This window comes from Mustela putorius, unplaced genomic scaffold, assembly GCF_011764305.1.
Source record: "Mustela putorius furo isolate JIRA1106 unplaced genomic scaffold, ASM1176430v1.1 tig00003853_pilon_pilon_pilon, whole genome shotgun sequence".
Taxonomy (NCBI): Eukaryota; Metazoa; Chordata; class Mammalia; order Carnivora; family Mustelidae; genus Mustela; species Mustela putorius.
The window spans coordinates 16,905,377-16,931,675 of record NW_025422005.1 but is presented as its reverse complement, the minus strand read 5'-3'; the positions used below and the strand labels follow the sequence as shown (position 1 = coordinate 16,931,675).

At 51.5% G+C, this 26,299-nt stretch overlaps 1 protein-coding gene across 1 annotated transcript in view; it reads left to right on the top strand.

Annotated features, from left to right (window-relative positions):
• Nucleotides 1–26,299, top strand: part of ASAP3 (ArfGAP with SH3 domain, ankyrin repeat and PH domain 3) — a 48,277-nt gene that overhangs the window by 14,115 nt on the left and 7,863 nt on the right. The window contains 12 exon segments of the mRNA XM_045063945.1: nt 11,665–11,737; nt 11,829–11,974; nt 13,893–13,967; nt 15,153–15,202; nt 22,002–22,113; nt 22,319–22,404; nt 22,839–22,914; nt 23,065–23,151; nt 23,290–23,408; nt 24,324–24,393; nt 24,706–24,793; nt 26,089–26,137. Coding sequence (XP_044919880.1) covers nt 11,665–11,737; nt 11,829–11,974; nt 13,893–13,967; nt 15,153–15,202; nt 22,002–22,113; nt 22,319–22,404; nt 22,839–22,914; nt 23,065–23,151; nt 23,290–23,408; nt 24,324–24,393; nt 24,706–24,793; nt 26,089–26,137 — 1,031 coding nt within the window.

Sequence of the window (26,299 nt, the reverse complement as noted above, 5' to 3'; positions counted from 1 at the left end):
CCTCTCCTCTCTTAAAGTCGTCTTCCACTGTCTCACTTTGCTCCACTAATGTCTCCTTGTTTTTCAGGGCCCTGAAGAAGCATCACTTCATCTCAGCGTGGGGTGGGTACCTCTTTGTCTGTGTCCCCACACAGGCTTCTCTCCTGCTCTGTGCTCCCCAAGGGTCTCCGTAGCTATCCGAGACCGTGTCCTATCTCCCACACTGGGCACCGTGAGGGCAGGGCCCAAGCAGACATCCCTCTCTCCCCAGCATCCATGCAGGGGCTTAGGGACAGCTCGATGCTCAGTATGTGTGAATGAGCTCCTACTCTGTGCCGGTGACTGGCTAGAGACCTTACCCCAGCTCCTCCCTCTGTCTCACGGGGTGGAAAGGGGCAGGTTTGCAAATCTGAACTTTCCCAGCACACACACCCCTGAGGGTGTGGAGTTGAGCTGGGATTGCCCTGGAGCTGGGTTGCTGGAAATACTTCTCAGTCCCGCCCTTTCCCTTCTTTGCTGGCCACCCACGAAGGGCCCAGTGGGGTTCCCTGCCTGGCTCTGGATCTGGTGGTTAGACAGGTGGACGAGAAAAAGCAAACTTTAGAGCCTCACATGAGCAGGACAGCTCACATTTGCATGGGCTGCAAACTTCCCCAGTCTAATAGGATTTAATTCTCAATGCGGGGTGACTGGAGCATCGGTGACTGTCATTCCCATTTTGCAAGTAGAGAGCCAATGGCTGAGAGACCCTTGCTCAGGGTCTCCGAGCTAGTGAGAAATTGGGTCTAGAATAGACCTGCCTCCACATCCTGTGCTCTTTCCACCACTTGCCTTTTTATAATCAGGCCGCAGAGCATGGAACCTGCCTCTAGCCAGCAGGTCAGCCTTTACCCCTTCCTGCCTGATCCCTTGCCCTCCATTGGCCCTGCGTCCTAGGCCCCTGGCTCCCTCGGGCCAGCTTCTCCAAACCCACTCTTCCGTCCCGTTCCCCTTGTGGAAAGCCGTGTCCAGACAGCTATCCACTGAAAAGAATCAGTTCGAACGTACTAAGGTGTCAAGGGCTCGTTGCAGTAACTTAGTGCAGTGGTTCCCTACCTTTCTGAATATATGGACCCCTGGACGGGGCGCCTGGGTGGCTCAGTCAGTTGAACGTCCAACTCTTGATCTCAACTCGGGTCTTGACCTCAGGGTTGTGAGTTCGGGCCCCATACTGGGCTCCACACCAAAAATGAAGAAAGGGAGGGAGAGGGGGAGGGGGAAAGAAGGAAGAGCCCCTGGTCGTCTTGTATGAACTCTGTACTGTAGAAATTCTCAAACATACCCAGAAGTAGACTAACCCAACTATTATTATTTCCTCAATCTTATTTTTCATGGACGAGCCCTCACTTTTTCCTGAATTTGTAGAGATTCTGGAATGGTCACGGGGACAGAACAAAATGATGCACAACCCCCATTTGCACGTGACCCAGTCCTGTCCTGACCACACCTCCACCCACTTCCCTGACTCTCATCTTATTTTGAAGCAAATGCCAAAGTTTTGCTTAAATTCCAAAAAATGTTCTAAAAAGCAAAGGAAGGTCCGTGCATCCCCTTTTGTCGGTGTGTGTTTTGCACCTCTTAAATGATTTCTCCTCCGTTGTTTTTTGTTTCGTTTTTTTGCAATCCCCTTGTTAAGGAGATCGGTGGCTTTTTCTGTAGTTTCACAGGGTCTGTGCTCACTGTTGCATTCCCCAGGCGTGGGTGCACGAGTTTCTCCGTCTGCATTTCCTGTACGTTAGTAGTTGGATGTAGAAATGAGAAGCCCTGGGGATTTTGTGTGTGGGGTTGTTTTTTTGGTTTTGTATTTTATTGTATTTGCATTTTATATATCACTTCATTAAAATTTTTTTAAAAATCACTCTTTTTAGTTATTTATCTATTTATTTATTTATTTGACAGAGAGAGAGAGAGAGACAATGAGAGGGAACACAAGGCTGGGGAGAAAAAGAGGGAGAAGCAGGCTTCCCGCCGAGCAGGGAGCCCGATGTGGGACTCGATCCCAGGACTCTGGGATCATCACCTGAGCCGAAGGCAGAGGCTTTAACCCACTGAGCCCCCAGGCGCCCCTCATTAAATGGTTTTTTTTTTTTAAGATATTTATTTATTATTGGACAGACAGAGATCACAAGTAGGCAGAGAGACAGGCAAAGAGAGAGGAGGAAGCAGGCTCCCTGTGGAGGAGAGAGCCCAATGTGGGGCTCGATCCCAGGACCTTGGGATCGTGACTGAGCCGAAGGCAGAGGCTTTAACCCACTGAGCCACCCAGGCACTCCTCATTAAATGGTTTTTTTTTTTTCTTTTTTAAGATATTTATTTATTTATTGGACAGACAGAGATCACAGAGAGGCAGAGAGGCAGGCAGAGAGAGAGAGAGAGAGGAGGAAGCAGGCTCCCTGCTGAGCAGAAGTCCAATGCGGGGCTCGATCCCAGGATCCTGAGATCATGATCTGAGCTGAAGGCAGGACTTTAACCCACTGAGCCACCCAGGCACCCCTCATTAAATATTTTAAGTGTAACTTGGCTTGCTCTTTAGAATGCAGTATTTTAACTTTCACATTTAATATGTAGTAGATATAATTTAATCTTCTTTGTGGATATGAAAGCTCAAAGGAGCCGGGATTCTGCCCCCTCACAGAGGGACCTCTTTTTAATGTCAGTTTCATTGACCTTCCCATGAAGTCATACTTTTAGCATTGCTTGAGAAATTTGGAAAAGGACAAAAAGTTACCATGAATTCAAGAATGCTTATTTATTTATTTGAGAAAGAGAGAGAGAAAGAATGAGAGAGAAAGCATGAGCAGGGAGAGGAAGAAGCAGGCTCCCCGAAGAGGAGGGGGCCTGACATGGGGCTCAGTCCCAGGACCCCAGGATCATGACCTGAGCCGAAGGCAGACGCTTAACTGACTAAGCCATCCAGACGCCCCCCACTCCACCCATGAATTCAATAATGCTTTTAAAGACTTTTGTGTCTTATTGATCATAACAGCTGTGTACAGATTTGGAAGGTGGTCATGCTAACCTGGGAGACTTTTAAAAATTGGTCTCTGGTGCTTCCTGTAGGTGCAGCTTGGTGGGGCCCAGGTAGGAACTGTGTGGACGTCCAGGGTCTGGGGTCCACAGACTAGAAATGAACTAGAAATGGCATCTCCCAGTTTGGGTCTGTGCATCTCTGCTACTTTGTGGCTGTGTGAATTCAGGCAACTCCCTTCACCTCTCTGAGCCTCACTGACTCTTTGGCCAGATGGGAACAAAAGCAGCAACTGCCCTGTTGGGATGCTGTCCGTCTTACAGGATGGCTGTGAAGCTCCTTTAGGAACTGTAAAGTCCTGTAAAAGTGTTGGTTTATATTCTTTTCTCAGTTTGTATTTCCTATGAGACTTGGGGCAGGAAGCTCATCCGACCCTTTGCTCTACAGTCTGTAGGATGAGGAGGTAATGTTAGATTATCGCTACTATTCTGTGATTTAGTCCTTTGGGAGACAACATCATGGTCCAAAGCAAAGATGGAAAATGGTTTTCATCTCCTGTGCCAACTCTGATTTAATTGGTTAGAAGCTACCTGAAGAGTAGTCCTAGCAGAATGAACCAAATCCAGGGTCAGTGGGAAAAATCCTGAGATGGATTAAGGAGGCCACAAAAGTGATGCCTCTGTGCCGTATTTGGTAGTCCCAAGGAGTGAATGTCTAATGGTGAAATTTAATGAGCAGCTCCCAAGGCCTTAGCTTTTGCTGCTCTGCTCCCTCTGCTGAGTTGCCATGGTTACCACAGCTGGCACTGGGAAATCACAGGAATGAAGAATGGGTCCTATTGATGAATCTTAACCCAAGAGGGGGGCATGCAAAAGCCCCTTCCAAGCAGGCCAGCTGGGCATGGCCCTAGTGCTGCCATCTATATAGCCTTTGCCTGCAGAGAACACAAATCAGAGCCAGAGCACAGTGTATGTGTGTGGGGGGAGGTCTGAAGGGGGAGCACGCCGGGGGAGGGAGGGGCATAAAGGGTAGTGCCACCAGCGGGAATTCAGGCTTTGTCTAGGGCCAGACAGGCAAGGCTGCCCAAAGGTCTCCAGCTAGTTTCCCAAGTTTAGGCACGTCTCCCCCGCCTCTGCCCGATGCCTGCCCAGGCTCTCCTGTGGAGCCATTGACTCTAAGCTTTGAGAGAACTCTGAATGGCCATCACTACTAAATCCAATTCCAGTTTGAATCGTGCTCTACTACCTGAAGTCCTTGAATACTTCCAAGTGCTGGGGAGCTCACTCTCTCAAAGGGTCGCTTACTCTTCCTTAGGAATGTCTTCTGAGCTGAAATTTGTTTCTGTCTCCTTAAATTCTACCTCTCAGGCCTGGAAATCCTCCTCTGGTCCAATTTGTACACTCTACGTTCTCTTCAGTAGGCTAGCCTGTGGAGTATTTGTCGTTGGGCACCGCTGTCAACCCTGTTGTTCTGGCACAGGTCTCTACCTGCCCTGTCCCTGTTTGAAGGATGGGGAGGGGATGGGTAGAGGCGTTTGAGTTGGGGTTCAGATTCAGAGGCAGAGCCAGTCCCCAGATCAAAGAAGCCATGTCCCTGAATGTCTGGGGGGCAGCTTGGTGGGAGGGACAGACCATCAGCCCTGGATGTGGCCAGACCTGGGTTTCAAGGACAGCTCTGCCACTCTTTGGCATTTATGTGACCTGACCGTCCCTGGACACGCTCCTTCCCCCAGCAGCTTCATCTATAAAATGCCAGTGGTGATGCTGGAAGGGTGACAAGAAACGTGCCTGGCACAGCCCAGGCATTCTCATGTACCATCTTGTCTGCCCTGTGGCGGAGTTTCTGTGTGACTGCCCAGTGGCCCCTCGGGGACCTGCCATTCACGGGTCGTGCTGAGCCGGATCATTGCAGGGTGAGGAGAGGATCTTTAATCAGCTCCAGGAAGGTGGAGAAATTCCTAACCCAATTCAGCTTATTTTGGAATAGGTAACATCACCAGCTCTCAAATAATAAGCGCTTTAAGCACTAAGCACTTTACCTGGGTGAAGTCATTCCGTCTCCCCAACAACCGTTTGTAGTGGAAACTCTTGTCATCCTCATTTCAGGAATGGGAACCTTGAGGCGCAGAGAAGTCACACAGCGAGTGCCTAAATGGAGCTGAATTCGAAACCAGGTAGTTTGGGGCCAGTCCCATACGTTCGGCTGTGATGATTTATTGCGTCTCAAGGGTAGAATTAGGGAGCGATTTCCAAACTTAAGCATGCCTCAGAGTCACCTGGAGGACTTGTTAGACCAAATTGCTGGGCCCCGCCCCTGGATTTCCTGATTCAGCTGAAGCCCTGCATTTCTGACAAGGTCCCAGGTGACGCTGTCGCTGCTGGTTCAGAGACCCCACTTGGAGGATTAGGTAGACCCACCTGCATCCAGAGACTGATTTATTTTTTTGTTTGTTTTTTTTTTCTAACCTGTCCAGCCTCAGACCTGGGGAATGAGGACTGATCTGCAGAGGCAGGAAGCAAACCACAGTCAGATTCATACTCATGTTTTCCAGATTCCCTAAGCCTTGGCACGTGCTGCCAGGTCTGCGATCTCTCGTAAGCTTCACCAGGAACTCTGTAGGTTAAGTGAAGAATGGATTATCTCCCTGCATTGTAGTGTTTTTCTCCTGTTTTAAGCAAGAGGAGATTTGGAAAACTGCTGTGTCAGTGTTCCCTAGGGAGGTCGTTTCGAGTAGACTAGGGCTAGAATCTCAGCTTGTGACTCCTCTCTCGTCCTACAGTCCATCACAGGAGTTCTGGAAACTCTGGGGCCTTTCCCCAGATACCTTTCCATCCCCACACTATGACCAGGATTTTCTCCTTAAAACTATATTCCTTTAGCTTAAGTCTTTGCTGCGTTGTATCATAGAGTGTGGATAGATGTTATCAGTCATTTATACCCCGGTATGAACGGTGTTCAGATTTTTTTTCTTGAGAAAGGGGTGATGAGGTGGGGGGGGTACCTTGGTGGCTCAGTCATTAAGCATCTGCCTTTGGCTTGGATCATAATCCCAGGGTCCTGGGATCAAGCCCCGCATTGGGCTCCCTGCTCGGCCGGGAGCCTGCTTCCCCTCTCCCACTCCCCCTGCTTGTGTTCCCTCTCTCGCTGTGCCTCTGTCAAATAAATAAATAAAATCTTTAAATAAAAAAAAAAAAAGGAGACGAGGGTGATTAGAATTCTCCCCTTTTGTGCCCACATCGAGCACTTCCATGTTTGTATGTCTGGGAGCCTCTTGAAGGAAGGGGCCATGCATGGCTAAAACAGGGCACCAGCAGATCCTTGCTGGAATGAATGAATGCATGAATGAACATACGGACCATGTTCCTCTCCTTTCCCCTTCTTCCCCGAGCCCTCCCTCCTCTAGCGATCCTACCATTATACGGAGCGCTCCCCACACCACCTCACAGTGCATTCTTAGTCCCTTTCCTGCCTGTCCCGTCCCCATAGTCAAGCATCACAGCTTACAGCTTTCCCTGTTCCTTTTAAGCAGATGCGATTCTGCTTCCCCTGGGCTCCCGGGTGTCTTGTCCACCTTCCATTACTAGCTCTAATCACATTGAAGGGATCTATTTGCTCGGCTCTTTCTCCCCTTAGATACTGATTTCCCTGGAGAGATGAGACTGTGGCTTTTACACAGGGTGCAAATGCAGAGCAGGCACTGGGTAACTAAGATGAATCAATGAATGAATGAATGACTGTGTGAACTTTGGTACAAGCACGAATGGTATCTTGCCAGGAAGCCATTTCCTGATGTATGTCTGACAAGGGCATCGAGTGATAGTTTGTTGGTCTTTTCTTTTTCCTCAAAGATTTTGTTTATTTATCTATTTGACAGCGAGAGATACAGTGAGAGAGGCAACACAGCAGAGGGAGTGGGAGAGGGAGAAGCAGGCTCCCTGGATGTGGGGCTCGATCCCAGGACCCTGAGATCATGACCCGAGCTGGAGACAGATGCCTAATGGCTTGAGCCACCCAGGTGCCCCAGTTTGTTGGTCTTTAGGTGACTTGCCTGCCTGGACCAGCTAGAGCTCCTAGCTTCAGTCCCAAGAGTATGCCCAGCATAACGTGGCTCATAGAAGACAGACATGTATTTCTCTTCCGTATGAAAGAAGTCTGCAGGTGAGTGGTCCAGGGCTGATGGGGTGGCTCCCTAGTTACTGGGGACAAGGCCACTACTTTGTCTACCACCATCTGTAGCACATGACTTCTGCCTTACGGTTCAAGATGGCTACCCGAGCTCTAGCCATCACACATGCATTCTCACCAGAACGGTATGACAGAGGGTTACCCCTCCCTTTCTTCCTTTTCTTTCTTCCTTCCTTTCTTTCTTTTTTAATTTTTTTTTAAAGAGAGAGAGTTCTGGTGGAATGGAGGGACAAAGGGAGAGGGAGAGAGAGAATCTCAAGCAGGCTCCATGGTCAGCATTAAACCTGACATGGGACTTGATCTCAAGACCCTGAGATCATGACCTGAGCAGAAATCAAGAGTTGGATACTTAAAAGACTGAGCCACTCAGACATTCCTCCCCTTTTTTCAGGGGAAAAAAAAAAAAAAAACACTTTATTTTTTAGAACACTTTTAGGGACACCTCTGTGGCTCAGTTGGTTGAGAGTCTGCCTTCCGCTCAGGTCATGATCGTGGGGTCCTGGGTTCGAGTCCCACTCAGGCTCCCTGCTCAGCAGGAATCCTGCTTCTCCCTCTGCCTGCTTCTTCCTCTGCTTGTGCTCTCTCTCTGACAAATAAATAAATAAAATCTTAAAAAAAAAAAAAAAAGGAAAGGAAGTACAGAGTTCTCATATATCTCCTACTCCACAGACAACCTCCCTCCCTGTCACTGGCCCACACCAGAGTGGTACCTTTGTTAGAATCCATGAACCGACACGAACACGTCATTGTCACCCTAGATCCGTAGTTAAGTTAGGTTCACTCTTGGTGGTATATGTTCTTTGAGTTTTGACCAGTGCCTAGTGTCCACTCTCAACATCGGGCAGGATAGTGTGATGGCTCTATAAACCGTTCGTGCGCCACCTGTTTATCCTGCCCTCCGCTAGTGACCCCTGATCTTTTCATCGTGTCCATTCTTTAGCCTCTTCCAGAATGTCACATAATTGGAATCAGACACTATGCTGCCTTTTCAGCTGGGTTTCTTTCACACAGTAATATCCACATTTTGTGAAAGATTTTATTTTTAAGTAACCTCTGCACCCAAAGTGGGGCTCAGACCCACAACCCCAAGATCAGGAGTCACATGCTCTGCTGACTGAGCCAGCCCGGTGCCCTCCCTCCTCGAAATACACACTTAAGTTTCCTTCACGTATTTTGTGACTTGATAGCTCACTTCTTTTTAGTGCTTAGTAATATTCCCTTGTCTTCCAAGTTTTAGCAGTTAGGAATAAAGCTGCTATAAACATCCATGGGCGTGTTTTTACGTGGGAACACGTTGTCAGTTCACTTGGGTAAATACCGAGGAGTGCAGTTGCTGGATCAGATGGTAAGAGTATGTGTAGTTTTGTAACAAGCTGCCAAGCTGTCTAGCGAAGCACCCGTACCGTTTTCCTTTCCCACTAGCAGTGTCTGAGAGTGCTGGTTACTCCACAGCCTCATCAGCATTTGGTGTTGTCAGTGTTTTGGATTTTGGCCATTTTAAGAGGTGGGTAGTCCCTTCCTTTTAAGAATACTTCTGGAAGCTAACAAGTAAAATATCCATTATATGACGTAGGTCAGCACGTAGTCCTAGACTACATTCAGCTGCAAGGTAAGCTGGGAAGTGTAGCCTGTATTGGGGTGACCGAGTTGCCATCTGAAAAGTCAGCATTCTTCTTTTTTTTATTTTTTTAAGATTTTATTTATTTGACAGAGAGATCACAAGTAGGCAGAGGCAGGCAGAGAGAGAGGGGGAAGCAGGCTCCCCACTGAGCATCCCAGGGGCTCGATCCCAGGACCCTGAGATCATGACCTGAGCCAAAGACAGAAGCTCAACCCACTGAGCCACCCTGGTGCCCCAAAAGTCAGCATTCTTAACTGCTAAGGAAGAAGAAAGAATGGACACCGAGAGCCAACCAGCAGATTGTGCCGTGCTGCAGGGAAAAGAGATGCTCTCAGAGCAGCTTAAGCATGAAGGGGTATTTGTTGGGTGCATTCAAGGATATTTCATGAAGACCCAAGGACAGGAAGTGTGGAGAAGCCTCTCGGGGTGCAGGATCTGGAGATTTGCCAGAAACCAGAGCAGCCTTCTCTGGTTTTCTGGGGGCAGAATACATCTGCTTTGTTCTTTTGTCTTTGCGCATGGTGGGAAAGATGTCCCAGCTTGAGTATTTCAGATCAATTAGCCAACTTCCCAGAGCCCGATTCCAAGTTCCTTGGAGAGAGAAGCTGTTTGGGCCGGCCTGGATCAGGTATCACCCCGGTCCCGTCTACTCTGGCTAGAACAGACAAACAAGGTAATAAAGGACCCCCTTCGAGAGGGGAGGAGGGCAGTTTTCCGAGAACAGGTATCGTGAGGTGGGGAGGCTCCCCCAAAAGTATCTACAGCAGGGACACAGACTCCGCAGATCCATGTCCCGGGACTTTGCAAAATGTTCCTTTAGGTAAACAACTAGTGGGTATTTTCTGTGTGCTCAGCACATGGATCTGCCTTTTAGGGAGCTTTCTCCTTTTTAAAAGATTTTATTTTTATGTATTTATTTGAGAGAGAGCGTTCATGAGGGCGGGGGAGTGACAGAGGGAGAAAGAGAAGCAGACTCCTTGCTGAATGTGGAGCCCAACGCAGGGCTCGATCCCAGGACCCTGAGATCATGCATAACCTGAGCCGAAATCAAGCGTCAGAGGCTTCACCGACCCAGCCACACAGGAGCCCCCTTTGCAGGAGTTTTTAAGTCTCTTTGGAATTCATTTGTATCTGTGGTCCGCACTGTTGGAGAAGGTCAGAGCTCCTTAAATTAATCATGTCTTCGCTTTCCCTGTCAAGTCTCAAGGTGGGGATCAAGGGCTTCGGGGAATGCGTGTGTCCCCCGCTGGGTCTTTGGGAACTATCGTGATGTCCTAGTTCTCTCCTCATGTCTTTGTTTCTCTGGTAGTGTCTGAGTTTGTTAGCTGGTTCAGATACAGCCTCCTGTTCCCCCATCTCCCTAATTCCTTGACTTTTTTTCCTTCAGCCCTGGGATGGGCGTCCACTGTCCCAAAGTCACATGTCCCAAACATGAAATCTATACTCAGGGAAGAGAATGTTAGCTTTCTAGTCCCTGTAGGAAATGTACTCAGAGTTCGGCGGACCCTTCTAGCCGCAGGTACTGATAATGACCACAGGTGCTGTTCTTTGAGGCCATACTCAGCACCAAGCTAGGCCCTCTCTGTGCATCATCTCATACATACAATCTCATAACCCTGAGAGGGAGGCATGATTTCCCCCCATTGTAAAGATAGTTAATCAGGAAGCAACTTGCTGGAGGTCACACAGCATCTGGGCACTAGAGCAGAGCTTCAGAACCAGACCCCTCTCCCTCCCGAGGCTTCCCCCATGCCCAAGGCCTCGGAGAACATTCCACATTGCCCCCAAGCTCTGCCCGGTGTGTGCCCTCCTGTGCGCAACCTTTGGAGAAACCATTCCGAATGTGTTTGCTAACTCTTGTCACTTTGAAGGTAACTCTTTGGAGATAAACTCTGATCCCTTTTTCAGTCAGCCGACAAAAAAGGTGGGGCTGTGGCGGGGGTTGGGGGAAGGGTGTGTGGTGGAGCGCCGAGCTAGAGCAGGGACACGGAAGCCCGGCTCCGAGGCTGCCCCACTCTTTGGCTCTGGGCCAGGCCCTGCCCTCTCCAGGCCTCAGTCTCCTCTGAAGTGGTTCTGTCAGCCTTTCTCAGCCCTGATGTTCTATAATTTCCAGCTTCACCAACATTTCATCAGGGGTCCGTGAGGTTGGAGCATCTGCACCCCAGTGAAGGAGGAGGTTTGGATTTCTGGCTGAGCCTGCCCCCCTAGCGCCTGTGAGACCTGCTTCTCCCCGTCACATCTCCTGGCCTTCCCCATCTGCTGCAACCCACAGAGGTTGCCTGGTGCTGTCCCACCAGTTCTTTCCAGTCGGGGTATACTGTGGCCCCTTCTGCTTACCGAACCTGGGATTCAAGGAACAAGCATTCTTCTGTCTGTGCCTTCGAGAATACAGAGATGTGTCTGCATTCTCTCCTCTGGTCTTTTGCTAAGCATTTTTGGATACATTTGTCAAATCATTAATTCTATCAGCACCTCCGGGAGCCTGTAGTATCGTCTCCTTTTGCAGACAAAGCCCCCAAGGCTCAGAGAAGTTAGCAGTTCTGTCTCGATCGATACTCTAGGTAGTGTCAGGGTCAGGATTCAAACCCGGGACTGGCGTTCCCCCGACTACGCCACGTGCCTTGGAATCGCTCCATTTACTTGGCCTGCGTTGGAGTTGGGGAGATAAAGTCTGTAGGTCTTCCTGGAGTGCTGTGATGGATCTCTGGTGTCCTGTGTGGTCTGGATGGAAGATGGTGGTCTGTCCCTGTTTGGAGGGGGGCTGGGAGGCCCGAGGGAAGAAACTTTATATGTGTGTTTGGAGGGTGGGGTCCTGGAGTCAGGCACCCCTCCCAGCTGAGCATCCCTGAACTCTGTCTGCATTTGCTTCCAGATGCTGGAAGGAGACCAAGCCATCTTGCAGAGAATAAAGAAGGCTGTGCGGGCGATCCACAGCTCCGGCCTTGGTGAGTGAGCCTGCCTGATGCCCAGGCTGGCCAAGCAGCCCCTTCCCCAGCCCCAGCATGGAACTGACTCTGCCTTTCCCTACCTCCACAGGCCATGTGGAGAATGAAGAGCAGTACCGAGAGGCCGTAGAGTCCTTAGGCAACAGCCACTTGTCCCAAAACAGTCACGAGCTGTCCACTGGCTTCTTGAACTTGGCCGTCTTCACCCGTGAGGTGGCTGCACTTTTCAAGAACCTGGTGAGGACCTGTTCCTTTCTCAGCCACCCTTAGCCTAGGCTTGGGACAAATCAAGTGAGCTAATGAACCTCTCTGTCCAGGGTTGCCCTGGACCTCCAGTCTCCCTTGACCTTGACCAATGACCCAATTCCCTTTCCAGTTCTGACCTCCCATTTGCATTCTTCTTCTTGTCTGACTTTCCCCCCACGTGTTCTCTCTCCCTCTCTCCCTCCATGTCTGTCGTGTACCCACCTTGCAGAGCTGTGATGAGGCTCATGCTAGCTAAGTGCCCAGCCCCGAGGAAGCGCTCAGTAAGGGTTTGTTACTCTTGCGTCTGTGATTATTATATCTCTTTGCGTAGCACTGCCTCTTGCACTGTCTTCTGTAGTCTATGTAGGTCTTTGGTGTTTGAGTTCAACCGAGTTAAAGATTGCTTTTGTCTTTATCTCTCCTCCCCCTGCTTTGGTCAAACTAAGGTTTGCTGAGGGTCTCCTCCGTCTGTCCTGGGCATTGTACTGGGGGCTGTTGACACAGGAAAGAGTCGGGCTGTGCCTGAGAGAGCCACAGTCTACTGGGGGAGGCAGGAACTGAGATGTGGGACGACACCAAGCATGACTAGCTGTGCGGCACAAACTCAAGAACCCAGCAAGTTGGGTCAGAGGCTGGTGCTGCCAGGGTTCGGAAAAAGGAAGGTCACAGGGCGCCTGGGTGGTTCAGTCCATTGAGCATCTGACTTCGGCTCAGGTCATGATCTCAGGGTCCTGGGATGGAGCTTCGAGTCGGGCTTCACGCTCAGGGGGGAGTCTGCTTCTCCCTCTGCCTCTCCCCTCACTTGTGTGCATGTGCACTCTCTCTCTCTCTCTTAAAAAAGTAAGTAAAATCTTTAAAAAGAATTGAAAAGGGAAGGTCAGCATAGGCCATGAGTGGGGGCAGTCAGGAAGGCTTCCTGGAGTAGGGGAGACCTAAGCTGTACCTTAAAAGGTAAGCTGAAATAGCAGACAGGCAGTTGGGGCTGCCAGATGATAGAGATTCTATTCAAAATAGGTTTGGTTTTTTTTTTTTCAATTAGAATGTTTTATTTTTTTTAAAGATTTTATTTATTTATTTGACAGAGATCACTAGTAGGCAGAGAGGCAGGCAGAGAGAGAAGGGAAGCAGACTCCCCACTGAGCAGAGACCCCGATACCAGGCTCGATCCCTGGACCCTGGGATCATGGCCTGAGCCGAAGGCAGAGGCTTTAACCCACTGAGCCACCCAGGAGCCCCCAAACTAGGATTTTTTAAACCGGAAGTTCATTGGCCCTTGTAATGGGAAATCCAGGTATGCAACTGACTTTAGGCCTCTTCTCTTTCTCTTAGATAGTTTCTGTGTCTGCTCAGTGGGCAAGGTGGCCCAGCAGACCCAGACTGACAATACTGTCAGAAGAAAGACAGTCTCTCTCCCATGACTTTGGCAGAAAGTTGCAGGAAGGACCCTGATTGGCTGGCTTGAGTCATGTTCCTGATACAGTCACTACGGCCCAGGGATGGGGTACCCTGATGAGCTCTGCTCCTGTGTTTACCCCATGTGACCACAGGGGAAGGGTTCCCCACATGATGGGGGAGACGAGGAGCTAACCACATACAAATGACAGATGGGCACTTCAGAGTCAGGGTCTGAGGGGTCAGGTGAGGATGCTGGAGGCAAAGGGCTGGAGATGGGACTGACCGTGGATGTTCCTAGAGCTGGGAGGTGATGAGGCCGGTTAGTCAGGGATGGCGGTAACAGCTCTTATGGGAGACCCCCTCTGCCACTCCGCTCCCCTCCTCCCTCGCCTCTCTCTCCCCAACCTCCTCTACCCCCAGTGCCCTCTTGGCCTCCCAGTGCTGTGCCCTAGCCTCTTGGGGCCGGAAAGATGGTCAGCCAGGGTGGGGTCTGAGGGGTCTCTGCTCTTTCTAGGTTCAAAACCTGAACAACATCGTCTCATTCCCCCTGGACAGTCTATTGAAGGGGCAACTGAGGGACGGGCGACAGGTGAGTTCCCTTTTGGGGAGTGGGGGTGCCCAACGGTGGTGGGATGGAGCGAGAAAGCGGTGGGCAGGAGACCAGAGGGGAGGCAGGGGCTGGGCTGAAGCCGCAGGTCAAATGAGGCTGTCACTGTGGGAGTGCTGACCCCATATTAGGGACTCTTGGAAGGACAGGAAGACATGGCTTTGGGGTCAGCCGAGGATGGCTGACCTACTGTGTGTCTGGGCCCTGATGTGAGATAGCTCGGGCTACTCTTACAGCAGCCCCACAAGGTAGATTCTGTAGGCACTGTCGTCCCCGCTCTGCAGGTGAGAAAACCCGAGGCTCAGGGAGTTTGGTAACCTGCTTACAGTTCATACAGCTGGCTGGCGGAAGAGCCAGGGTGGGCTCTGGGGCTCTTGACTCTCATGCTTGGCTAGTCCCTGCCCTGGCAGCTCCCCGCTCCAGGCAGAGCAGAACTCAAAGAAAGTGACAGAATAATCTGCATGAGAAATCTGTCCCAGAGCTCAGGGGAGTCGCTGTCCTCCCCCCAGAGGCTTCCCTCTTGCCTAAGGCCAGTCACCAACCAGGGAACCACCCAAACCAGCCAGGCAGCTTCCTGCCTACCCCCTCCTGGGCTGAATGGGGCAATTCTGAAGGGTGTGAGCTGTCCCAGGCAAACTAGGCCAGGGATCGGCCAGGTGTTACTGGCTTGCTGTGTGGCCTTCAGTAGGCTTCGTAGCCTCTCTGTGCCTATGTCCCTCTATCTGTACCCTTCCTGTTGAGAGGATGATCTAGTACCAGGCAGGAGGAAGGAGTGGGGTAAAGTTAGGGGACGAGTTTGACCTTCGTCTTGCCATCCTCATCCTCATGGTGATCTCAGTCTTCTGAGGGAGAGGACTTAGGGCAGACCCCAAAATCTTCCCACACTTCAGGCCAGGGCCCACCAAACCCAGCTGATTCTTAGCAGCTATGGGAGGAGGTTGGGTGGGTGAAGGGGCTCAACCCTGGGAACGGGGCTGGTTGGGTCTATTTGGGTGTGGGGGGGCGGGGTTTACAGTAAGGGCTCCCGGGGTAGGTGTTAGTTGGATTGTGGCTCTGAGCAGCATAGGGGAGCATGAAAGCGCAAAGTTGCCTTAAAGGTAGCAAAGTGTGCTGTGGATTCCCGACTCCAAGTGTCCCTTTGGGCACATTGTTCTTTCTAAACCACAGGATTCCAAAAAGCAGCTGGAGAAGGCGTGGAAGGACTATGAAGCCAGAATGTAAGTGGCTACAGTCAGGGTGGGTTTCCAGGGGGATCATGTCGGTGTTGCAGCAGGAGGCTAGACACTGGGGAGAACTTCCATGCTGCCCGAACATGTCACCCACAAGTGCACGGCCTCTCACTCTCTAGGGGCATTCATAGGGGGCAATTTATGCCCAGGCCTGATGGGAGTCTAGGGGCTGGGCTGCGAGACCACCGAAGGGAGGCAATTGTGAAGGGACCTCAAGATGCTGCTCTCAGAGGCCCATCTGCTCAGTGGTGCCAGATGTGGGCAGAGGGATGGAAAAAAGCGATCACTGACATACCAGCCACTTAATCCTCACAAGCACCCAGCCCTGTGCAGGAGGGGTTAGCGTCCCGATTGTCAGAGGAAGAATTGGAGGCTCAGAAGGGTTAAGTCACTTGGCCAAGGCCACACAGCTAGGCAGAGGAAGGATTGGGATTCGTGCTCCTTGATCCTTTTTCTGCAACACTAGGTGGTGTCTCGAAACATTTTGGTGGACATAGAGGAGGGAAGGGAGTTTGTGGTCATACCCAAGCCTCTTGGGTTCACCACACCAGACACTGGACCTCTCACCAGCTACGGGGCCATCATGGGGACAGAAGGAGCCAGTTCCCCCTGAGAGAGACTCCTCTGTCTGCAGGACTCTGCCAGGGCCCGCCCAGGCTCACCACACCTCAGAGCACTTGGTGGCTGTTTGTAAAATTTTGTTTCTCTTGCACTTTGCGAAAGCAGTATGTGTCCATTGAGAATAACTTAGAAAATAAGGAGACGCAAAAGAAGAAAACATTTTAATTATCCTTAAGAGAGGATTAGGGCAACGTGGGGACTTGACACTACTTCTCTGTTGTTTGTATATTCATACATAGTATGAGCGGACCCTGTCATTTTGTCACTTACAAACATGGGGGTAGGGAAAACTACCAAAACCAAGAGGAAAATTCTTAATTTCCGAGCCTCAAGTAGTAACAGCCTTCTGATCATTTTATTAAAATATTTTATTTATTTATTTGAAAGAGATCACAAGTAGGCAGAGAAGCAGGCAGAGAGAGAGAGAGAGGAGGAAGCAGGCTCCCTGCAGAGCAGAGAGCCTGATGTGGGGCTCAATCCCAAGACCCTGGGATCATGACCTGAGCTGAAGGCAGAGGCTTTAACCCACTGAGCCACCCAGGTGCCCCTCTGGTCATTTTTCTATGCATAAAGAAATATTTTTACAAAACTGAGAACATAATAGTCATACATTTTTTTTAACTTAAAAATACATCATGACCATCTTTCCACATTGTTACATATTCTTATACGACGTCACTTAAATGGGTGCCAACATATGCATGATTCGTAATGTATTTTGTCTTCCCTGCCTTTGGGGAAGCATCCTTGGAATGAGATCTTGGCTCCTACCCATAATTATTGCTTGTGTAGGATCATTCTAAGTAGATCCTGGAGCTTTATGGTTCCTCCAGCCCCAGGGCCATGGGGATCTCCTGAAGTCGAAGGAAGGCCAGGACACCCCCCCCACAAGCCTGTGCCAGCAGTATCCCCATCTACACTGCAGCTGTGCATGTAGACCCCAGGACGAAGGTCACGGGAGCTGTGATGGGCATGGCCATTTGCTCTCACAAGAGGCCCAGGGATGGGCACGCACACGCAGGCAGTCTTGTCTTTGGGCTTGGATGTGGGGTCGTCACATGGCCTGCATCTTACTGAGTCTCCTTAACCAAGCCCACAGCCTCGCAGGACACCATGTACCAAATGAAAGAATAACCCCCACCTTCCAGCCTCCTCCAGGCAGTTCTGCTTTTATCAGAGTTTCCATCTTGCTCTTGCCTGTAAGGTGTTGTTTCGAGAAAAGATGCTGCAGTTGGTGGGGAGAGGGGCTCTGTGAAGATTCTCCAGTGAGGTATCACCGGGGCCCAGACTGGACCCCAGGGCTTCTGCGTCTGGTGGTCTCTCTGAGTCCTTATGCTCTGTGGCCCCCCGGCCTCTGCCATGGGCGCTACACAGGCTGAGCTCCACATCCAGGCACAGGTGTCCATGTACACTCCTTTCTGTGAGGGCTTCAGGTATGGCTAGATATTGGTGAGCCCTGCGTTTCTGTGCATTTCCACCTCCTTCCTCCCACACTGGTCTGGGCAGCAGCTGGAAAGGCCACGAACAGCATCTGTCGGATACCACCAGGAGTCGCTTCCTGGTTGGTCACAGAGGAGGGTGGGTTCTCCGTTCTGCCTGGAGCTGCAAAGAAAGGCATCCCAGGCCCTGAGCAGGGGCCAAGTTTTTCTCCGTTGTTTCACGTGCAGGTCCGTTTCCTCATCTGAAACACAGGGCCGGTGGTACCTGGCAGGGTTGGCGTGGAGATGCAGTAGAACATCTAATGTTCTACTTACATGTAATGTTCTTTACATGGCTGTGAAGCACATCAGCAAGTACTCAGTGGTCATCTTTCCGAGCCCAGAACCGTGACCAGAATAGCACAGCAAGGGGCCAAGAGGCAGGAGCCAAACCCTCGGCTCCTAGCATTCCCCCCCGACCAGACTGGGATCTGGGACAATCACGTCCCTTCTCCAGGGCTCGGCTTCATCTTGTGTAAAACAATCCTTCACTGTGACCTGTCAGAAAAGACACCATGGTGGGGGGGGAGGGGCACGGGCAGTGAAATAGGTGCTGGGGATTAAGTACACTTACAGGGTGCCTGGGGGGGGGTATAGTCAGTTAAGCGGCAGACTCTTGGTTTCGGCTTGGTCATGATCTCAGGGTCATGGGACTGAACCCCACATGGGCCTCCGTGCTCAGCCAGGAGTTGGCTTGAGGTCCTCTGTCCCTCTCCCTCTGCCTCCTCCCCCGCATGCTCTCTCTCAAATAAATCAATCAATCACATACCGTGACAAGCACTGAGCAATGTATAGAATTGTCGAATCACTATATTCTACACCTGAAACTAATATAACACCTATGTTAACTATGCTGGAATTAACATTTAAAAATTAAATAAATAAATAAATACATTTGGGGAAAAAAAAGATACTGTGCCTGTCACCAGCTGGGGTGGGAGGTAGGGGGCGGGAGACCAGGCAGGACAGGAGGGATGGAGCTAATCTGAGGCACCGTGTTGGTTACCAATGTCGTCCCCAAGGATCTGTCGTCAGACCTGGATCCAAATCCTAGCTCTAGCACTCAACAGCCGAGCAATCTGTGACCCGTCTCAGCCTCAGGCTCCTCAACTGTAAAAGGGGGTCATGAATCCTGCCCGACAGGGTTCTCGCGTTAGTACGTGAAGGGTCTGGCAGAGCACCCGGCATAGTAGTAGTGCTTAAAAATAATAATTAATAATAATAGCAGCTGATACCTGTACTCAGTTAAGAGCTCCCTCTGTCCAAGGAATTGTGATAAGCTCTTTAGATCATCAGACTGACTCCCCTTGGCAGGGAAAGGGGCTGTTACTGCCCCCAACTTCTAGGTAAGAAGTAAGGGAAAAAACACCACCACAGTCCCTGCTTTGTGGATCCCACTGGTTTGTAAGTGAGAAGAGAGGTGGGTTGATAAGTGACGGAAATACAAAGCGATGGTGCCGTGGGGATGGTGTCAGCGCTGCAGTGGCAGAAAAGACAGGTGGTTTGGTTTGGGTGGGGGTGGAGGGGAGGAGGCATCCCAGGAGAGGCTGTTCAAGGGGTCAGGCTGGCAGATACTGATTCGTTTTGTTTGTTTGTTTGTTTTAAGATTTATTTATTTGACAGAGAGAGATCACAAGTAGGCAGAGAGGCAGGCAGAGAGAGAGGAGGAAGCAGGCTCCCTGCTGAGCAGAGAGCCCGATGCGGGACTCGATCCCAGGACCCTGAGATCATGACCTGAGCCGAAGGCAGCGGCTTAACCCACTGAGCCACCCAGGCGCCCGATACGGATTCGTTTTGATTCCTTTCCTCTCCCGCCATCCTCCTCGCTGCCCCCCCCTCCCCGTCTGAATACGAGACTGTCCCCCAAGTCCCCCTTCCATTTCTCTCAGTGTCCTCAGGAACTAGCATTTCCCTGCTTCTCACTCCCTACTCATTTTACTTCTCTTGCAGCAACTTCATTCGAAGGAAATAAAAGTTTTCCAACGGTTGAAATGTTTAGAAACCACTGGTGAACCGTTGAGGACATTGAGGGAATCGGAGTTGTATTCTCTTCTGGCCAGGGCGTGAGAGAATAAAAAGCACTCCGCAGCTGGCAGTTTGAGGTTGGCAGGTCATCTCAGGTGACCAGGTCAGCTTTGGCAGGGTAAATTTCTTAGGTTACCTTAGCGGAGACGGAGGAACAGAGCTATGGTAATTCAGAAAACCGTGCAGCGTACTTAACAGCTTGTTTTCATCCTGAGCTGCCTAGCTTCTGTCCTTTAATCTCCGCTAGAGCCAGTAGCCCCCACCCTGAATTAAATAAATAAATAAGGAAGCACCCTGTGCTAACACACACACACACACACATTATCTAAAGGAATCACCAGACGGCTCAGTTGGTTGAGCGTCTGCCTTCAGTTTGGGTCGTGATCCCAGGGTCCTGGGATCGAGCCCCAAGTTGGGCTCCCTGCCCAGTGGGGAGCCTGCTTCTCCCTCTCCCCCTGCTGCTCCCCCTGCTTGTGCTTGCTTGCTCTCTCTCTCAAATGAATAAATAAAATTAAAAAAAATAAAGGAATCACCAGTGGTTATTACCATAACCGTCAATATCACTAGCATCGTCATAATCCTGCTACTTATTGAGGACTTACCATAGGCCAGGGACGGTACCATGCATTATACCATCTGAGAACAAAACAGTATTTGTCTCGTTTTTGAAATAAAGCTTAGAAAGTTTTTTAAAAATTAGGTGAGAAAGCTGCCATTCAAACCCAGACTGTGCATTTCTAGCCACTGTGCTATGGTGCTTCCTTTTTGTCCATTTACTCTGGAGCAGATGTCTCTCAGTGTTAGTACATACAGAGCTTCCTCATCCTTTTTAACAGTTGCATAGTATTCCTGTAACTGGCCATAGCGTAATTTAACTACTTCCTCCTGATAGACATTTAGCTTGTTTTTCATTTTTTACTATTGAAAGATGTGGTAGCAATGTCTGTGGGAGATTCCCCTGCCCCTGCCAGCAGCTCTGCCTTCTCTGTCTCCTACCCTTCTTAGCAAGCTGCCAGGCTCACTGCTGACACCCTGCTGTCCTAGCCAGCGCCTCTCTCTGCTGCTCATTCAGATCCCCCAAAAAGCATCTGTCATGATCCCTTAGCAGGCCCGGGTCATAGGGTCCATCCCCACCCTAACTCCACTACCCTGTCATAGACTCCCTCTCGGGATATCATCGTGTCTTAGGGAAATGTAAAAGAGTCACTCCTAAGAAATGTTTTCTAGAAAACCTATAGAACTGTACCCTAGAGCAGTAGTTTCTCAGTCAGGGGTGATTCTGCACCCCCACATCACCCCCAGGAGATATCTCTGGTTGTCAAAACTGGGAGAGGCTACAGGAACCTTGTGGGTAGAGGTTCCAAGCATCCTACATCCACGGAACAGCCCCCCACATCAGAATCATCTGATCAAAGTATCTGTAGTTCCAGGGTTGAGAAGCTGCTCTCTGGGTCTCCAGGGACAGATTCTAAGTATAAACACTACCTCAGAGGCCTGACCTCAGTGGGGCCTGGAACTTTAAAGCCAGAATGAACTCGGCGCCTAGGCCATTGCTTCCCCAGTTTACAGATGGGAAAACTAAGGCCTACAGGGACCTGTGATAATAATAGCTGTAGGGTCTTTTGTGTGCTGAGTCTGCTGTGTCCTCTCTCTCATCTGGGTACAGAGAAGGATCCCCATTTTGCAGATGGGGAGACCAAAGGGGGGAGGGGAGTGACATTTGTCATGTATCCCACAACCATCTTTGCTTGGGGCTGGCACCTACTTGAAATCACCACTGATAAGCAAGAGGTATCGTTGACAGAGGAATTGTGGTGACAGGTGCCCAGCCCCAGATGTGGAAACACCCCCGGGCTGAGAGTGGGTGGGCTGCTGGGTGTGGGATTTCCAGGAAATCATTTAAACAGATACACCCATCCCTGAAGAGGGAAAACAGCCAACCCTGGACATCTGTGGGGGCAAGGCCCAGGTTGCTCTCAGCTGCAAGCCCAAGAGGCCCCGTCTTCACTCACAAAGAAAAGAAGGGTTTGCTAAGCTTTACCTGGGAGGTTCCGTGGCTCAGAGCATGAAGGCGCTTGGTGATCCCTTAAGCCATGTGGTCCTAAACCCCTCCCAGCAAAATCACACTGGTCACCCCAGACCTCACCTGGCCCTCATCTAAGCCCATCACTTCCTGCATAAAAACCTTCCATTCCTTCCCACTGCTCTTGGGAACCCTGACATGATCTGAACCAGGCCCTGTGTGACCTGGCCCCTCTGTCCCTTACTGGGAACCACCTCCTCTCTGCCTCTACTCCTGAGCCCTGAGGCCTCCTGCCTCCAGCCATCACAGGGTCTGATGTTCCTAGCTTCCTCCTGGCAACTCCACAGACCTCAGTTCTCACCTCGAGCAGCGCTTCCTGAGCGGCCCGTGGTCAGATCCCCATTTTAGCTTTTCATGACGCTCTTGATGCCTGGGATCGGATCCACGTCATTCTCCCCCACCAGCCCGTGGGTTCCCAAATCTGCCTCGTTCACCGCTGTACCCACCCTGCCACACGGCTGGCGCACGGGAAGCCCCCTCGCTCTCGTGTGCTCGTGGCAGAGAGGAGCATGGGGAGGTGGTGGGACATGAAAGGGGCCCCAGTGAGAGTTGTTCAGGTTTCTCTTTCCTTGGGGCCTAGGGCCAGGCTGGAGAAGGAGAGGGACCGGGCCCGGGTGACAGGAGGGACGCCTGGGGAGGTGGCCCAGGACACTCAGAGAGAGCGGCGCGTCTTCCAGCTGCACATGTGTGAGGTAAGGATGCTGCAGGGGTGAGGGCGGGGTGGGTACGTCTTCCTGCCTTCGTCTCCTGAACCCCCAGGGGGGCCAAGTCACAGGTTCTGGCCCAGAGGGATGGCACCAAGGTTCAGTGATGGCCCGGGATGGGGACGGCAGCCCCCTGGCCCCCAAGATTCCGCTTCAGCTCACAACTGCGTGCTTGGCCCTGCTCTTTCCCCAGTATCTGCTGAGAGCCGGGGAGAGCCAGCTGAAGCAGGGGCCCGATTTCCTGCAGAGCCTCATCAAGTTCTTCCACGCCCAGCACAAGTAGGTCTTTGCCCTGTCCCCAGCCCCCACACCATGGTCCTTGCCCCTTAACCCTTCAGGCAACACAAAACAAGGCCCCTCCTCAGGGTCTGGCAGGCCCTGGAGAACTCTGTGCCTTGGTGATGCTTTGTACAGCTTCCCTTAAGGGGGTGTAAACCGTCTATCAGGCGCTAAGTACTTTCTCTTACACATTGGCTCCCTCTCAATCCCCAGCAACCCATTTTCTCCTCAGAAACTAAGCCTGAGGTTTACTAACATCCCCCAGCTAGTAAGTGGGATCTAGACCCAGACAACTTGGGCTCCAGAGAGCAGGCTCCCGCCAGACAGAGAGCACTGCCCCAGGTGCCCCGCGATCCTTGGAGCACCTTCTCCCAAACGTCCTGCTTCTCTCTTTCTCATCGTTCTCATCCCTTGCTGGGCCTCACACCTCTTAGCTTTTTCCAAGATGGCTGGAAGGCTGCTCAGAGCCTGTCCCCCTTCATCGAGAAGCTGGCAGCCTCTGTACATGCGGTAAGTTGGGCCTTGGCCTTGGGGACCTGGTCAAGCCCCTGTCTTTCCGGGGGGAGCCTGAGGGTGGGGAGAGCTGGCCCCTGCTCGTCTTGGTCTGGGCCGTGCGCCTGACCCGTCTGCTGGCTGACGGAGGGGTCCTCTGTTCCACAGCTGCGTCAAGCCCAAGAGGAGGAGCTCCAGAAGCTGATCCGGCTTCGGGACTCCCTCCGTGGGACACTGCAGCTTGACAGCAGAGAGGTCAGCCCCTGTGAATCATCCCCAAGTGTACGCCTTCTCCCAAGGCCCGCTGTGGAGGGAGGGAGAGAGGGACCCCTGCAGAATGAGGCTCTGCCCACCCAGACGCCCTAAGGTCTCCTTTGCATGTCGGAGGAACAGGAGACTCTGAGCCGGAAGAACTCGGGAGGCGGTGGCGGCGGCTACAGCATCCATCAGCACCAAGGCAATAAGCAGTTTGGGACAGAGAAGGTGGGCTTTCTCTACAAGAAGAGTGACGGGTAAGTGACCCCGAGAGCTTGACTAACTTGCCCAAAGCCACATGGCCAGTAAATGACCGTAGGGGGACCTGCCCGGGGGAGCCGATCTCATCATTTACGTAGACTCTGCGGGTTCCAGGACCCTCCACTCTAGCAATGCAAAATCCTCCAAATCCTAAGCACGTGAACTTCTCCTAGAAGTCACTGGTTGTTCCTGACTTGAAAAAGAATAAAAGCAGCTGCTAGCAGTTACTGAGCACTTATTATGCCCTAGACCATCCCCGTGCCCTTCCGTTGAACCTCTGTAATATACTGAGTATGCCTGGAAATGAAAGTGTTGACTGTGCCTTGCTCCCTGGTGTAAAAAAAAATCAGTGTGTAAAATGCAAAGCCTCCATGGGATGTTCCCATTTCTCCTGACTAATCAGTTTTTATCAGAGAATAATAACTTTGGTATACTAATTAATATTTACTTCTTGAAGAAGTGTTAAGTAGCTTTGGATCGTGGGTTTGCCAAATTTATTTGGGGGGGGTCTCAATATTTATCTTGCTTTATCCTTAATCATAATGCAGCTGTTGTGGTCGAGAGCCTGATCCTCCTCTCAGTCTGGGAGTTCCCTAAAGTCCGGGGCTGTGTCTCCTTTATCAGACTAGTGGCTCTCAGAAGGCCAGGGTCACGATTCCCTTCAGAGTCAGGATTCCCAGAGAGTGGGGGCTCTGTTTCCTCATCAGACTGGGAGGTACCTCAGGGCAAGACTACGTCTCCACCATCAGAAGGGAGCCCCAGAAAGTGAGGGGTGTAGGGGTCAGGGAATGAAGAGGTGTGCTGGAGGTCAGACAGGTGGGGCCAGGGACCTGGTCAGAACTCTGTTTTCTGATATGGGGGAATTAGGTGTGAGCCTTGGGTCAGTGTCTCTCTATCCCTCTGGGCTCTAGAATTCGAAGAGTCTGGCAGAAAAGGAAGTGTGGAGTCAAGTATGGCTGCCTGACCATCTCCCACAGCACGGTGAGGCCTGGAGGGGGCACGATCGATAGGTCCTCTCTTCACTTCTGAACAAACAAGTGTCAAACCCTCCCTCCAGCCCTGGCCCCCAAACCTGGATCCAGATCCCTGGAGACCCCCTGTGGGAGGAAGGCTGGGACTCAAAGCTCTCAACCTAATCTTGGCCCACACTCCACATCCCTGAGGCGCTGGAAGAGGGAAGACATGAACCGGAACAGGACAATTATGCCCATTTAACAGACTGGGAAAATGGAGGCCTGCGAGTTTGGGAGACCCAGAGGGGCACATGTGTCCTCTCTCCCCAAATTCCCACAGATAAACCGGCCCCCAGTGAAGCTGACCCTGCTGACGTGCCAAGTGAGGCCAAACCCTGAGGAGAAAAAGTGCTTTGACCTGGTGACCCGTGAGTACTCCCCGTCTCCTCCCTACAACTGCCCAGCACATCTCTAAGAGACCTGCCGGCTCCCTGGAGGCTTCAGTTAGGGCCCCGTGTCCAGTCCCCAGTGTGTTTATCAGACGGCTGGCCCTGCAGGCATCAGACACCTGAGGCCCTGGACGCTGTTTTTAGAGGCTTTACTCCACAGACTATTAAATATTAAAATGTACCTTCATCCCACATTAAGTATGATTATTTCTGTAAAGTATATTTAAATGGATTTGGGTAATTCAGCTTTGGAAGTTATTATTTAACATTTTCACTCTTCATCCTTTGGAGGCTTTGGTGCCAGGTTTTACGTGGGGGTCAGTGCAGGCTAAGAAAGACCTAGATCTCATTCTAGGGCAGCTCTCTCTGGCAAGGATGTGATGTGGGGATCCAGTAAGATGATGGGGAGTATTCAGAAGAGAGGTACAGATATAGCACTGTCAAAGATAAAGGAGGGGAAGGCCTGCCCTGCTGTGGCAATCAGGAAAGGCTACTTGGAGGAGAGAGCCTTTGAGTGTAGCCTTGAAGGACAGAGATCGCTGAGTTTGGGGGAGGACGTTTCAGGAGACAGGACTGGCATGATGAAAGGCACGGGAGTAGGAGAGTAGGTCTGACCAGGCTGACCAGAGTGCAGAGTTCGCAGAGGAGAGTGGTGTGAGATAAAGCCTGGGAATGCCTCTTAAAGTTTCAGACCTTATTTTCTGGCAATAGGGAGCCACAGAGGGTCCTGAAGAGGGGGTGGCCTGATGAGATCAGAACCTTGGGCACAACAGTCTGGCGGATGGTACAGGTTGGGGAAGGGGGAGCTGGGGAGCAGGGAGACCAGACAGGAGGCTGAGGGCCCATGTGGGGTGGTGGCAGTAGGTTTGGAGTATACCCTGTCTCTGAGCTGGGGTTGGGGGGATGGTCCTGGAAGAGGAGGGCCTTGGTAGGATCCTCCTTTGGAGGTGACTTCTGAGAAACAGCCCATGCTGCCAGCCACTATCCTTGCCCATGGTTATCTGCCTGCCCCCCAGCTCCCAGCTAGGCAGAGTCTGAAAGGGAGCCCCAGAAAGTGAGGGGTGTAGGAGTCAGAGGATGAAGAGGTGTGGCTGGAGGTCAGACGGGTGGGGCCAGGGACCTGGTCCAGGACTCTGTTTTCTGATACAGGGGAATTAGGTGTGAGCCTTGAGTCAATGTCTCTGACACTGGGGACAAAGTTCCACCTCGACCCCACCAGCTGGGTGAGGGCTCCTTGCATTTCTCTGGGCCAAACATACCCCCTCTCCCCACAGACAACAGGACATACCACTTCCAGGCAGAAGATGAACATGAGTGTGAGGCGTGAGTGACACCACCCTCCCCCCTTTCTAAGCCCCCCCCCCCCCCCCCCCCCCCCCCGCATCTCTCCCCACTCCCCTCCCAGCTGGAGACAACCTGGGGGTGGGGGCAGGGGAGCCTCATCTACCTCCCAGCCAGGTGTCCCCACCCATGCGGGTATCACTC